This window comes from Peromyscus californicus, unplaced genomic scaffold (genome assembly GCF_007827085.1).
Source record: "Peromyscus californicus insignis strain IS unplaced genomic scaffold, ASM782708v3 Scaffold_11__1_contigs__length_118956290, whole genome shotgun sequence".
Taxonomy (NCBI): domain Eukaryota; kingdom Metazoa; phylum Chordata; class Mammalia; order Rodentia; family Cricetidae; genus Peromyscus; species Peromyscus californicus.
In genome coordinates this window covers 43479504-43492884 of record NW_026294402.1, presented here as the reverse complement: position 1 = coordinate 43492884, position 13381 = coordinate 43479504, and the positions used below count along the sequence as shown (strand labels likewise).

At 44.6% G+C, this 13381-nt stretch overlaps 1 protein-coding gene across 5 annotated transcripts in view; it reads right to left on the bottom strand.

Annotated features, from left to right (window-relative positions):
- Positions 1 to 2265: 2265 nt before the first annotated feature.
- Positions 2266 to 13381, bottom strand: part of Usp28 (ubiquitin specific peptidase 28) — a 60864-nt gene continuing 49748 nt past the window's right edge. For 3 of the 5 annotated variants that reach the window (XM_052759826.1, XM_052759836.1, XM_052759865.1), the window contains 10 exons: positions 13129 to 13323; positions 12254 to 12393; positions 11884 to 12069; positions 10907 to 11002; positions 9272 to 9450; positions 9084 to 9162; positions 8032 to 8111; positions 7394 to 7517; positions 6074 to 6269; positions 2266 to 3413 (listed from right to left, as the gene is read on the bottom strand). In XM_052759826.1, the coding sequence (XP_052615786.1) occupies positions 3238 to 3413; positions 6074 to 6269; positions 7394 to 7517; positions 8032 to 8111; positions 9084 to 9162; positions 9272 to 9450; positions 10907 to 11002; positions 11884 to 12069; positions 12254 to 12393; positions 13129 to 13323 (1451 nt within the window). In that variant the 3' untranslated portion in view covers positions 2266 to 3237. The remainder of the gene's footprint in view (positions 3414 to 6073; positions 6270 to 7393; positions 7518 to 8031; positions 8112 to 9083; positions 9163 to 9271; positions 9451 to 10906; positions 11003 to 11883; positions 12070 to 12253; positions 12394 to 13128; positions 13324 to 13381) is intronic. The other 2 variants (XM_052759846.1, XM_052759856.1) reach the window with 2 other exon arrangements.

Here is a 13381-nt window from a genome sequence, read left to right as displayed (position 1 = left end):
AATTGAAAACACTTCTTGGGCTACTAATGTAGCTCTGTGGCAAACCACTTGCCTGACATTGCTGAGGCCTTGGGTTCAATACCCAGTATGGCTCCCCCCCCCCCAAAAAAAAAACTATTCAGTATCACACAGAAAGATAAAAGTCCACGTTTCATGTCTAAAGCTGTTTGGGGAGGCTGATCTGAATGAAACTCCCTATGTAGCTGAGATGACTTTGAACTGAGCCTCCTTCCAGCACCTCCGGTGTTTTCAGGCTTGAAACCAGATTTACATGCTGCTGGGGATGGAACTCATCCCACCTCACGCATATTTAGCACTCTGGATCAACTACAGAGCCACGGTGGTCTCAGGACCCTGGAGGCTCAGCTTCTAGGATATACTTCTTGTGGCTAAGAAGATAGCAAAGGCCAAGGGTCTGAAAGATGGTCTGTCTTTCATTATATAGCCCTTGCTAATTGCTTCTTCATCTGTTTAATGTATCCACCTTTCTTGAAATACATGGGGTAAAAAATGAGCTTTAATGACTCAACTCTTTTCCCCTTAATTATTTGAAGTGCTAGGACTTGAACACAGGAGGACCCTAAGAAAGCCTGTCAAGTGCTCTAAAACTAAGTCAAACCATCAATTAAGTCTCCTTTTGTTTTCAGTAGACTTTTGTTTGGTCCGCTTTTTGTTTGTTTTTGAGACAGGGTTTCTCTGTGTAGCTCTGGCTGTTGCGGAGCTCAAGGTAGCCACCTGCCTCTGCTTCCCAAGTGCCGGGATTAAAGGCGTGCGCCACCACCACCTGGCAACTAACAGTTCTACAGGGATCTAACAAATTTCCAGTTGACCATATCTCCATGGCACAAACCGAGGTAAAACACTGCAAACACTTCCGTCCTTCCAGTGTTGGCTTCCTCCTCCTCACTTTCACCCTCAGCATTATCCCCAAATCTTTAAAACACTAAACTGAGATGTCACATGCTTCTAAGCTGGCTGCTCTGGAAGCTGAAGCTAGAAGACCCAACTCTGAGGTGAACACAGATCACAGATTCTATCTCAGAGTTAAGAGCCAGTGAGATGCTCTAGTGGGTAAAGACGCTACACAGCCTGAGCTCAATCCTGAAAACCTGCAAAATGGAATGGAAAGCCCCAGCTCTCACAGGGTGTCCTCTGACCTCCATGGGCATGTTATGGCATGTACACACTAGCACAATAAATACAATAAAGAAGTTTACTTATATTAGAAGGATTTTAGGCTAGGAGCAGTAGCTTATACTGTAATCTCAACATGTGAGAAGTGAGGGGGGACTATTGCAAGTTCAGGGCAAGCCTGGGCTACATAGTATGTTCCAGGCCACCCTGGCCCGGGCTACAGAATAAGACCCAGTGTCAAAAAATTTTTTTTAAACTTGAAAGCCAATAAGAGTCCAACAAAACACAGAAACATTCTAAGTCATAGCCTGAGAGCTGTTAGAAAGTTACATGGGGATACATGCCTGTAATCTCAGTATCGGGGGGATAAATACAGTAAAGATCAGCAGTTAGAAGCCAGCCTCTGCTACAAAGAGTTTGAACACAGTCTAGGCTACGTGAGTCTCTCAAAAACAAACATCAACAGCAAAATCTTAGTTTGTGAAGCCCAGTAAGAAACAGGGAAGTAGAAAAGGTAGCCAGCTACAGAAGATTGAGAAACTGTGTCAGCACTCACCTGGTGATCAGGCTGCATCTAAATAATGCAGACTACTCAGTCATTGGGTAGTGTGGGTGGGGTGGGTAGGGAGAGAGAGACAGGGCAAGGCAGGGCTGAGTGGTTAGGAGCACTTGCTAACCCAGTGTTTTTCAAGCTTCCTGACGCTTCAACCCTTGAATACAGTTCCTCAGGTTGTGGTGATCCCAACCATCATTTCGTTGCTCCTTCATAACCAGTTTTGCTAGTTATGAATCATAACGTAAACCTATGTTTTCTGATGGTCTTAGGTGACCTCTGTGAAAGGGTCACCCAACTCTCAAAAGGGTTGTGACTCACAGGCTGAGAACCGCTGCGCTAACTGGAGTTTGGTTCCCAGCATGTAACAGGTAGCTCACAACTCCGCTCCAAAGAATCTAATGCCGTCTTCTGGTCTCTGTGGGCACTTGCACTCATGGGATACGCATCCACATAAATAAAAATAAACTTCTGAAAAAAGAGTGAAGGAAACAGAAAGGCTGATATCATGAATTCTATGGAGTTCACTCATCCAAAATGGGAAACACAGATTTCAAAAAAAGGCCATACTACATTCCAAAGGTAAAACAAATACTTTTATTGCACATTTATAAAATCTGCATAGTTGTATTGTTCTTCCCTCCCATGATTTTTCCACTAATCCTTAAAATTTGGTTAAAACATGACTTTCCAATTAGAAGTTCTTTAAAAATGGATTTCTCTCTACATATACATACAGATAAATGTTCTTTTCTTTATACAAATTCACATCCCTTACTTTCTAAAAGTGGGGGGAAAAGGAGGATCAAAATGTTCTGTTAGGCCAGGGTAGCCTTAGACACCTGCTTCTGATAATTTTCAGAGTTTTGCTTAAATGATTAATAACTATTACAACATTCCTTGGGCAGCTTCACAATACCACTGCGCCGAAAGCCCATGAAGCTTTCTTTTCTTTCACTCAGGACTGAACGTGAGGTTTTCTGGTTTATATAAACATAAACAGACCTAAAGGTGAGGCAGCTTTCCCTGGCTTGGCGGCGCAGCCTCAGGTTCCACCCACACGTGGAAGGAAGGGCTCGTCAGTACTCCCTTTCATCACTGTCAAGAGCCGCGCAAGACTTCTATCTCGAATTTCTGGTAGTTAAGGATTTCAGTGTCATCTGAACTTGACAAAATGACTAATAACTGCTCCTCCAGTTCAGTTCTGGTGAGTCACCCTTCTGCTGTCACAAATACCGGGGCCTGAAGGGCAATTTAAAAATGGCATGAGGCTTACACAAACCCAAGTATTATGGGAGATTAAAAAGGCAATTCAGGTCTTCTGGGACAATTCAAAACTACACTGCACTGGCCTTCAGGGAAATAGCTCTCATGATTCTGTACCTACAATGTGCAACTTTATCCTTAATCCTTTGAACACACATCATGAGAGGGGTAAGGGTCTGACTCTGCTCAGCCACCCAGTCCCCTTCTCCAGGATAATCTGCAATAACAGGCTGCTGGAACAGGCAGGTGACCAGAGACCAGGCTGAGTCTTGACGGTGAGGGGCTTATTTCACTGTTACTGTCGAAACTCCTTGAATGGACTCCATGACAGCTGCAAACCGGCTGCAAAGGTCATAAGGAGAATTAGGTCGAATAGTTGGAGGCTCTTTCAAGATGATGATTTCCGCAGAAGGATCTAGAAGTCTGGGTAGGAACTCCCCTAAGCACAGCTGCAGATTTTCTGTAGAGGGAAAATGAATGGTTACATCCACAGCTAAAAAGATCTTAGTGGAAACTCAGAAGCCTGCAGCTATATAGGAGGGCTTTCAAGCACCCAACATTCTAGCTCCAACAGCATGCATCCTCCTGCAGCTAACAGATGAGGATGCCTTTGGGGCTCAGCCCCTCCCACTGTAGCTGAAAGCTCACACAGGGCTGCATAACTGAGTTTATGTCCATGTCTGTTTATGTTGGGTGGGGAAGGTTGTCATGAACAATTTGGCAGCAGTAAAAGGTATATGAACACATCAATAAAAAAAAGCAGTTCAAAAGCAAACATGTAATCATGACTTCACTGCAACCTTGGTTCCAAACACACATTGTGCGTACAGTCAATGCCAATACACGCTGCCAGCTTGCCATTCTTATAGAAACATTAGTAATTTAATCACAGAAAAGACTTTTTAAACATTTTCCTACCATTATTTGATGCATGCAAGCATCAAATTAGGGTTATCTTTGGATTGGATTGTTTGTAGTAAGGTGTTTGATTTTAAAAATTTTGAGTTGCTGATTTGTTTCATTTAAAAAGAAAGCATTAAGTGAACTTTGGCTTGGGATCAGATCAGAATTTCCATCACTTTTGAAACGGCCCTCAATGTACCTCTATCATTTTATACTACATACATTATTTGTGTAAAGAGGTGCTTAGCACTGACATTTATAGAATTAAAACCAGGTTGTTCAGATGTTCTAAATCCTAAAGTATCAAATATTCAACCAAGATTTAACCTTTTCTGTAAAAATAAAGCAATGTATCTCATGAGCATGCAAATTTGTTATCATCTTTATAAACGGTAAAGGTTTAATTTGTGTGCCTATTTTGGCATGCCTATATACCTGAGGTGCATAAAACTTCCTGAGTGGGACCAGTGAGACAGCTCAGAGAGTAAATAAAGTGCTTGCTGCACAAGCCTAGAGCCTTGAGTTCAGTACCCAGAACCCAGGTCAAGATGAAAAGAGAGGACAAACTCCACAAAGCTGTTCTGAGTTACACACTTGTGCTAGGGCACACGCACCCCCCATATACACCCAATAATAATAATAATAAATGAAAATGTTTTTTAAGTAGCTTGGTATGCCTTTAATCCCAGGTTTCAGGAGGCAGAGGTAGGCAGATCTCTTTTGAGTTTGAGGCCAGTCTGGTTTACAAAGTGAGTTTCGCCAGGCGGTGATGGTGCACGCCTTTAATCCCAGCACTCGGGAGGCAGAGGCAGGCAGATCTTTGTGAGTTCGAGGCCAGCCTGGTCTACAGAACGAGATCCAGGACAGGCACAAAGCTACACAGAGAAACCCTGTCTTGAAACACCAAATAAATAAATAAAATTAAAAAACAAAAAAAAAGTGAGCTTCATGCCAGCTAGAACAACATAGTGAGATGCTGACTCAGAACAAAACCAAACAAACGACAGTTCCATGGGTAAAAAGGAGGTGCGAGTGACCTAAAAGCCCTGCTTTAGGTCAGGCCAGTCAGAAGCAAAGACCTACTGTCCAAGTAGTAAAGCTATTTTGCCATCACGGTTGTGTCTTCTTAATAATCATCACCTTAAAACTTGAGAAAGTGGATGTCATGCTCTGAACCACAAACACAATGATGCTATTGTCTTTCAAGTGCTTAAATATACTAGTGTCCATAGAGAATTAAGCAAAACTATAGATCACATGTGGTCTAAAGAAAAACAGACAAAAGGTAACAGCAATCGTTTATTACAAGATTTAGCAATAAATCCTGTATACTACAAGTCATTAGGCTCTCTTTACACGAGTGGAAAATGAACAAGAAGGATTCCTATCAGAGTATACACCTTTCAAGTCAACTGAACCCACCTACAAAATACTAGCTTTAGTATCTCTCAAGATATACTAGCTTTAGTATCTCTCAAGATACTGAAGTAATCAGTTAACAATATTCTTATATACTATAACTTCAAACCTCAAGAAATTTAAAGAGCCATCAGATAATCATATTCTGCATAAATATATTTTGATTTTTGGCCGGGCAGTGGTGGTGCACGCCTTTATTCCTAGCACTTGGGAGGCATAGCCAGGAGGATCTCTGTTGAGTTTCGAGGCCAGCCTGGTCTACAGAGTGAGACCCAGGCAGGCACCAAAACAACAGAGAGAAACCCTGTCACAAAACAAAACAAAAACATTTTATATATATATATAAAAAATAAAATTTTTAAACTATGAAAATACAGAATTTAGCAGTTGGAAAAATAACAGAAGACTACCGTTCCTACAGAGCGCTGACTGTTTTAAAACAGGGCTTGCTTTGGCTGAAGTATAGCAAGGCAGCAAGGTGCTTGCTCGGCATGTCCCTGGGTTTAGTTCCAAGTACTGCAAAAAATTAAAAAGTGACGACAAAGTCAGTCACAACTCTACAGGACTTGCTAGCTGACCCTGGAGTGGCTTCAGCAATTAACTAACTGGCTGAGACAAGGAGGTGGAAAGAAGTAGAGGCCAAACTCACAGACTCTCTTTCCAAGGAGCACATCCATGTATCTTACTGAAGATGTTGGGGCTTCTGATCCCCTAAAAGGCTTCAACAACCAGTGACACTAAAGAGTGAGAGCACTGCGTTCTCAGATACACCAAGTCACAGACATGACAGGGACATACCTGCGATGTCCTTCCCCAGGTAAGAGCACCAGTGGTTCCTCATGACCTCAATGGCATCCAAGTCATCCTTGGAGATGTCATTATTAATGATCAGGTGGATACAGGGAATGATCAACTCGTTCATCACATTAATGCCCTCTGTTACAGAGTGGTCATCATTTGTTTCAAACAGAGAAGCAGCCTTGGCATTCAGCTCCTACAGATAAATGGCAGAGAAGGGGAGAACGCTTGGGAAAGTGGCAACTTAGTAGGAACCTAAGCCAATGGTCACACCAAATCACCTAACTGACGTGGAGGACACTGGTTCCCACCCTAGATGTGCTGACATAGTTAGGATTAGGATGTAGGTGACCTGGGCCCTGGGACTTTATAGCAACTCCTGTAAAGATTCAAACGCACCCAAACTTGTGACTCGCTGGCCTAAACTTACAAGTCAAGGTCATATCTGACATCTGTTTCTACCCAAAGACCTATTTTTTTAGTGGTCCTCAACTTTCACTGACTACTAGACCCACACACAGAAGACTGAAACCCAGACTGTTCCCCAAACTGGTCTGAAGGCCCTGGCTATGGGACTCTGATACACAGAGGTTGAGAGCCGGGGACAAGAAGCCTAAATCATCCCTAGTACGGCAGCAGCAAGGAAGGGGCGAGGACAGTCAAGGTGACAATCTGTTCTGGTGACTTAGAAGCGAACAGCACAAAGCCCTTTAGTGCTCCTCTTCTCAGCAAAGTAGCCAGCCCTGCCACAGCAAGAATGATCAGAAAATGAGGATGCTGAGAAGGGTAAACCCACCAAGGACATCTGGGAATGCACATACAGGGACGATCTATAAACCAGCCGTCTCTTGACACTTCCATGAAGAACTAGCATGGCAGACACTCCCCCGGGCAGGCTGACAGGATTGCACCTGCCTTTCCCTACAGTGCCCAATGCCAAGGAGGGAAGGCGACAAGGTTGGCAAGACTACTCTTACATTCTGTGACCCTTCATACGACTGGAGTATCTGTCCCGAAAACTCATCTGCTAGGTGACCCTGGGAAACATCCCATTCTTTCCATGCATTCACTGTGGCTCAGTATGTGGTGGGCTTAGAGGAAACAGCTGACCAGAAGAAGGCTCTGTGCTTAATAAACTCATACCTAGTGGGGGAAATACGCTAAAAGCTTTACTGCAGGTACATAGGAAGGGCAGAGAGATGGCATGGCTTGTTCAACTTGTCAGGGGTGGGAAAGGAACGATACAGTGAGAGAGCAAGACAAGAGGAGGGAGGCAGGGAGGGAGGGAGGAGAGATGAAGGTTTTGTAGGTGGTACAAACCAGAAGGCATTTTCTGCGGTACAACGCGATCACAGACTCCTTCACACCCCTGCGGGGCCCCTTCATCAGCAGGGCAGCATTGCTCTGGTAGGCATACACCAGATAGGACAGTGCTTCCTGGTACCTAGAAAACGGGAGAAAAGCCACAGCTAAGCTCTCTCACCAAAACCTAGGGCTTAGCTCTCACTTTTCTGCAATGAGAATATATTCGGCTATAATATGGTGTACTGGGAAAAGCCTGGGGATCAAAGACCACATGCAACCTCAGCCTTCTGTACACTGGCCAAGAAAGGGAAGGCAAAAGAGGAAACATCTTCAGGCCTCAGGTTTTCTCCACCTCTAATACAAAGAAAGGGACTAGCTATTCACTGTGGCCCATGTCAATCAAAACTTCACTTGCCAGTCACAAAAAGAACCCAGTATAACATCATCTCCTCAATAATAAACCCGTTACTACGTGAAGGACCAAAAAAAAAAAAAAAGGCGGGGGGGGGGGTGATGGATGTGTAGAGCAAGGCTGAGCATGGAGGTGGGCTGTGGTATATGACAGAGGGGGGGACTTGTGGTGACTTCTGATTATCCCTGGTGGGCATCAGTGTTCTCACTAGCAATGTCAGCAAAAGAAAAGGCCAACATACTTTCCTTTTTGAAAGAGTTCTAGGCCTGTTAGGAGGTAGACAGACACCTTTCGGAACAAGCTGTAATCTTCATGCCACCTCTGCAAAGGAAAGACCACCATTAATGACTTATCTCAGTACAAGCATTTATTCAGCAAATGTGGCCAACTACAAAAACACACAAACTTTGGGGGCGGTGGGGGATTGAAAGCTGAGCATGGACGTGCATGCATGCCTGTAAACCCAGCCCAGGAAAGATGGAGGCACAAGAGTCAAGAAGGCGAAGGCCAGAGTCACCCTCAGCTACATGACAAACCCGAGCCTCACCTAGACTGCAGAATACTTTCCGTGTCCCATTCCTTCTGCTGAGGATCAGTAGACCATTTTACTTCACCTAAGTAGTTTGTAAACCCTCCTAATCCTAACACAACCCTCAAAGTCATTCAGCTCTGACTTATACAAATGACACTTCTGAGTAGGGACATGAACACTAGACAGGGGAAGAAGAGAGCACAAGACTACCCAAGCCACACAAACCACTGCCAGCTCAGCAAGTGTAGACAACACAACTCTGGCACAGTGTGCTTTTGTACACGGAAGAGGTTTCTTGTTTTTGTTTTTGAATTTAATCTGTAGTTCCACGTATTTTACTGCACACTTGGAAATGACTCCCTTACACACCCATATCAACACACACACAACCACGATGACCAGAACAGCATTGCCGAGGACAAGGATCAAAAGGCCCTTAGAAGATAAGTGCAGACAATCTAACAGAAGACTGACAACAGACAGACTGGGATTCTGACGCTAAGACACGATCTTTATTCATATTCTGCCTCTCACTCTGTAGCCTTGGCTGTCCTTGAACTCAGAGAACCACTGCTGCTGTCTCCTTAGTGCTGGGATTAAAGGTGTGCCCCACCACACTCAGCTTCTTTTTCCCCCCTCTGCAAGTTTTGTTATTAGGGATCTAGTCTGGTAACAGAAATTGTTCGTTTTACCTCCAGTACCACTGGGCTCCAGAATTAAAGTTTTGGGAAGAATTAAAAAATCAAAGCAAGCAAACTTACCTTATACTCTTCCATGTTCATATCATCTGGACCAATTTCCATCAGTTTGGCCTGAGCCACCTTCATGATACTGATAGATCTGTGTGGGACAGAGTTCAGAAAGCATTGGCAGTGTGCAGGGCAGCACCTCCAAATTGGAGGAACTTGCCTAGTGACACCCCGTGCAGGAACAGACATGGCATTCTCACCTCTCATCATAGCTAAGGTTTCTATCCGCAAACTGTTCCAGAAGGGTCCGTTCTACTACCCTTTTGGGTGCTTCATTTTGGAAAAAGTAGACAAGAACATGCTGAAGGCGAGGGTCACTGTGAGAGGTGGGGGTCTCTTTGGCAAGCTGATAGAGTCTGGAGTATTCTTCATGAAATGCCTGTTAGAAAGAGAATGGGGGAGTGGAGAAGGGAACACTGTGGACTTGAGCACACACACAGAAACTGACTCCAAAATGCCAGAGGCCCTCTCATTAATCCATATTAGGTTCAAGAAGTCTTGTGGAGAAATTACATAAGCAACTATGCAATATGTGAATTGTTGGCATATCACAACTCCTTCAAATCCTGGCACTAGAGAAATACTATACTCAAAAAATAAACTAATTTTCCTCATCAAGTTTTGGTTGTTTTTGTGAAGACAGGGTCTCATTCTGTAGTCCAAGCTACCCTAGACTTCATTATATAGACCGGGCTGGCCTTGAACTTGTGGCCATCCTCTTGGTTGTGTCTCCCAAGTGCTAGGATTACAGGTATGTGCCACCATGCCTGGCTCTCATCAAGTTCTTAAAAACACAAGTATTTAGTTTAAATTTTTTGAAAATCCACCCAAATGTAATTTTATTCAAATTTAAAATATTTTAAATAGTATGACCTTTTTTTTTTTTTTTTAAAATGAAGGTTCCCAGATTACAAAGGCAGTCTCTCAGAGTTTGTGACATCAGTGAACGTTTAACAACCTCATCATCCCTGTGGGTTGGATTCAGCGGTTAGCACAGAGGCACTGCTAACCGCTGGCTAGCCAGGTGAAGATGAGCCATTAGCTTTGTGGGACGGCTTGCTCACCAGCTGGACAGGAAGGACAGTGTCATGTTTCATTTTAACACAGGATACTGTATTTCCTTCTATGTACTAGACTGCACATGTGTGGAGAACAAAGGGCAACCTTGAGTATCATTCTTCAGATTCTAACCAACACACATTTTGGGGAGGGGGAATGGGAGGTTGAAACAGGGTCTCACTGTATAGCCCTGGCTGGCTGGTGACTTACTATGCAGCCCAGATGAGTCTTGAACTCAGAGATCTGCCTGCCTCTGTCTCCAAATGCTGGGATTGAAGGCCCATGCCACCATGTGCTGCTCCACCATATTTTGGGGGAACAAGATCTCTTACTGGCCTTAGAATGACCAAGTAAGCTGTGTTGACTGGCCAGCAAGCCTCAGGGATCCTCCTCTTTCTACCTTTGCAGTACCGAGATTATAAACATGCACTATACCACGCCTAGTTACGTGTGTATATGTATGGGGCAGGGAGCATATATGTCTGGTACCCATAGAAGCCAGAGGAGTGTCAGACCCTCTAAAGCCAGAGCGATGGAGAGTGTGGGCTGCTCAGTGTGGGATACTGGGAACCAAACTTGGGTTTTCTGCAAATGCAGTATGTGCTGGGACATCTCACCAGCCTTGTAGAATTTTTTGTTAATGTAGGTTCTGGAGATCAAGTTTAGATCCTTCTAAGTGAGCAATCTCCCCAGCACAGACCAACTTAACACCATTTCCCACTGTCTTATGGAAATATTCCCGGGTCATGAGGATTAAAATGTTAAAACGAGAGTACCTTAATAAGCCCTGCTTCAGACCCGTCTCGGTCAAAGGTCTGGCGTGCTTTAGCTATGGCCAAGATGACCCCTTGCATGGCAGGGCTCAGCATCACCTACCACAGAGGGCACAGACAGGGAAAAAAGGAGAGCAGACAGGTTCAAAAGGAGACTGCATGAAGAGAGGTGAACAGGTTGCTGATGAGAAGCAGAGTACTGTCTCCTTGGCCAGCACAGGCTGCGGATCAAATTTCACAGCCCATTCTAGACGCATGCACAGCCTTGGCTATTCTTGTGATGATGCCTATGACAAGCTGTCCCTCTACATGCACATTCTAATTCTGCAAGACAAACAAAGATGTCCAAAAACACTTCCACTGGGGCACTGCTGAAGAGTAAGCTCAGCTATATGGTCCGCATTCCAACTTAGCTCCCTAAATGAAGGTATAAAGGTAAAGGTATATATTAAATAGCTGCAAATTTCCATAAATAAAAAATATATACCCACAGCCAAAGACAGAAACCTGAGACAGGATTAATGACTATTTGTGTGCAGTGCAACAAAAAGGGAGACAGACCATGAGAAACAGCTGCTTGCTGAACTCAGAACTTTAATCCACATTTGTTTTACTCACTGAGCAACTGGAAAAATTCTACTTGGAAGGCAAAATAATGGACTACCATCAAAAACAAACTGTCTCTAGAAGGTAAACATATTTTTGTCAACAATACCAAATGGAAATAATCTCCCCAGGCCACCTAGGCTTTGCGGCAGTCCCTCCTCAACAAAAGCCTGGGTGTACACACACACACATGCACACACGCATGCCAACAGTGCACAGCAGGAATGGGTCTCTGGTGCCTCCTCAAAAACGGCAACTAAGGTCGAAAGCAGATAGGCCTCCATGCCTGTTACTCGTTTCAGTGAGAAAACATTAGCTCGTGACAGACACCTTCTGAAAGACAACACACAGCTACCCTGCACTCGTCTCTGTACCTCCTCATCATATCCATCTGCATCAGATCTAACCAGAATCCTTCCCACACTGGGAATCTCGACTTCAGAGACCTCAGAGTTAGGTGGGGTAGCAGCCTCTGTGTCACTGGCCTCTGGGGTCTGCTCTGACTGCTCTGCAAGGTTTGTTTCCTGGGGTTTGGGCTTCTCGGGTTCAGCTTCCTTAAGCTGTGGCAGCAGAATGGAGAGAAAGAGTAAGAACAACAATGGGGAACAGGAAGAAATAAAGAGGGGGGCGTTAAAATCGGCAGACACGGAATAACAGAAAGGGCAGGAAGCTGGCAGTTGGTATCAAAAGCCAGACCCTCTTGCAGGAAGGCCACTTCCTCTGTCTCACCCCACTCAGTCTCACCTCACTCAAGGCTGCTTCCACACCGCTCTTCTCGTAGGCATGGGCTGTGTTTGCAATAGCTTGGGCAGTCTGCTCCTTTGCAATTACAGCATGTTCAGAGGACAAGCATCGAACGCCATGGGAGGAGGCTGCTGGAGACTCTGACCAAACAGACAAAGAACCACACAGGTGTCACATCTGATGAATAATGCTCTCAACACTCTGCAAAGAGGGAAGCAGGAGGAGCACACGGTTCCACAGACAGTCCCAGCACACCCTTCTCAAAGCCCATGTACACGTCCCTAGAAACTGTGACAACAAACAGCGACTCCACATTAAGGACCCTTGAAGGTCTACTAAAATTACTGTGCTTGACTTTTCCCACTTGTGCACACCACAGATGTTTCCTTCCATCAACCATTTCTTAGGAAGATCTCTTACAGAGAAGAGATTTCACGAAGTCTAACTTTTAATCCTGTCATTTCTCCTACAACCTGGGGGATAAGCCTTTCTTGCATTATTTCTGCTTGTCAGAAAGCACCTTCTAAAGGCACAATGATTCTATCACATTGTGCGATAACAACTATAAATGAAGCCCACTGCTGGGCCAGAAACGGCTCACTGGGTAAAGGTGCTTATGGCTGAGCCTGATGGCCTGAGTTTGATCCTTGCGACCCACAAGAGAACTGGCTCCCACAAGTTGTCCCCTGATTTTAACTCATGTGCTATGTATGGCATGTGCTTTCCCACCCCTTCCATTAAAGAAAAATTAAAAATTAAAAATAAAAGAAACCCGCTGTGAAGAGAGGCATCACCATGTCCCTGAGTATCTGGGGTTGGCTGGAGTCCACAAGGACCTGACTAGACCTGGGAGAGTGCCTTCCTTCCTTGCATACCTTGAGATGTGGAGAAATCCTGTGATGAGGAGTTTGGGGAGGACTCCATCTGTGGGATCTTACAGGACTGCTCTTCTTCCCACTCCTCCACCTCTTGCTCAAACCTCCAGTTATCCTCCTGAATGTACTGCCTGAGTTCCACAGACAGGGCTTCTACTTCTCCTGCCATTTGATCAGCTTCGTTAGGAGTTGCCTCTGAGGAAAGCAGTTAAAATGGAGTGCCATCCAGAAAGAAACCAAAAAGCCCTTCACA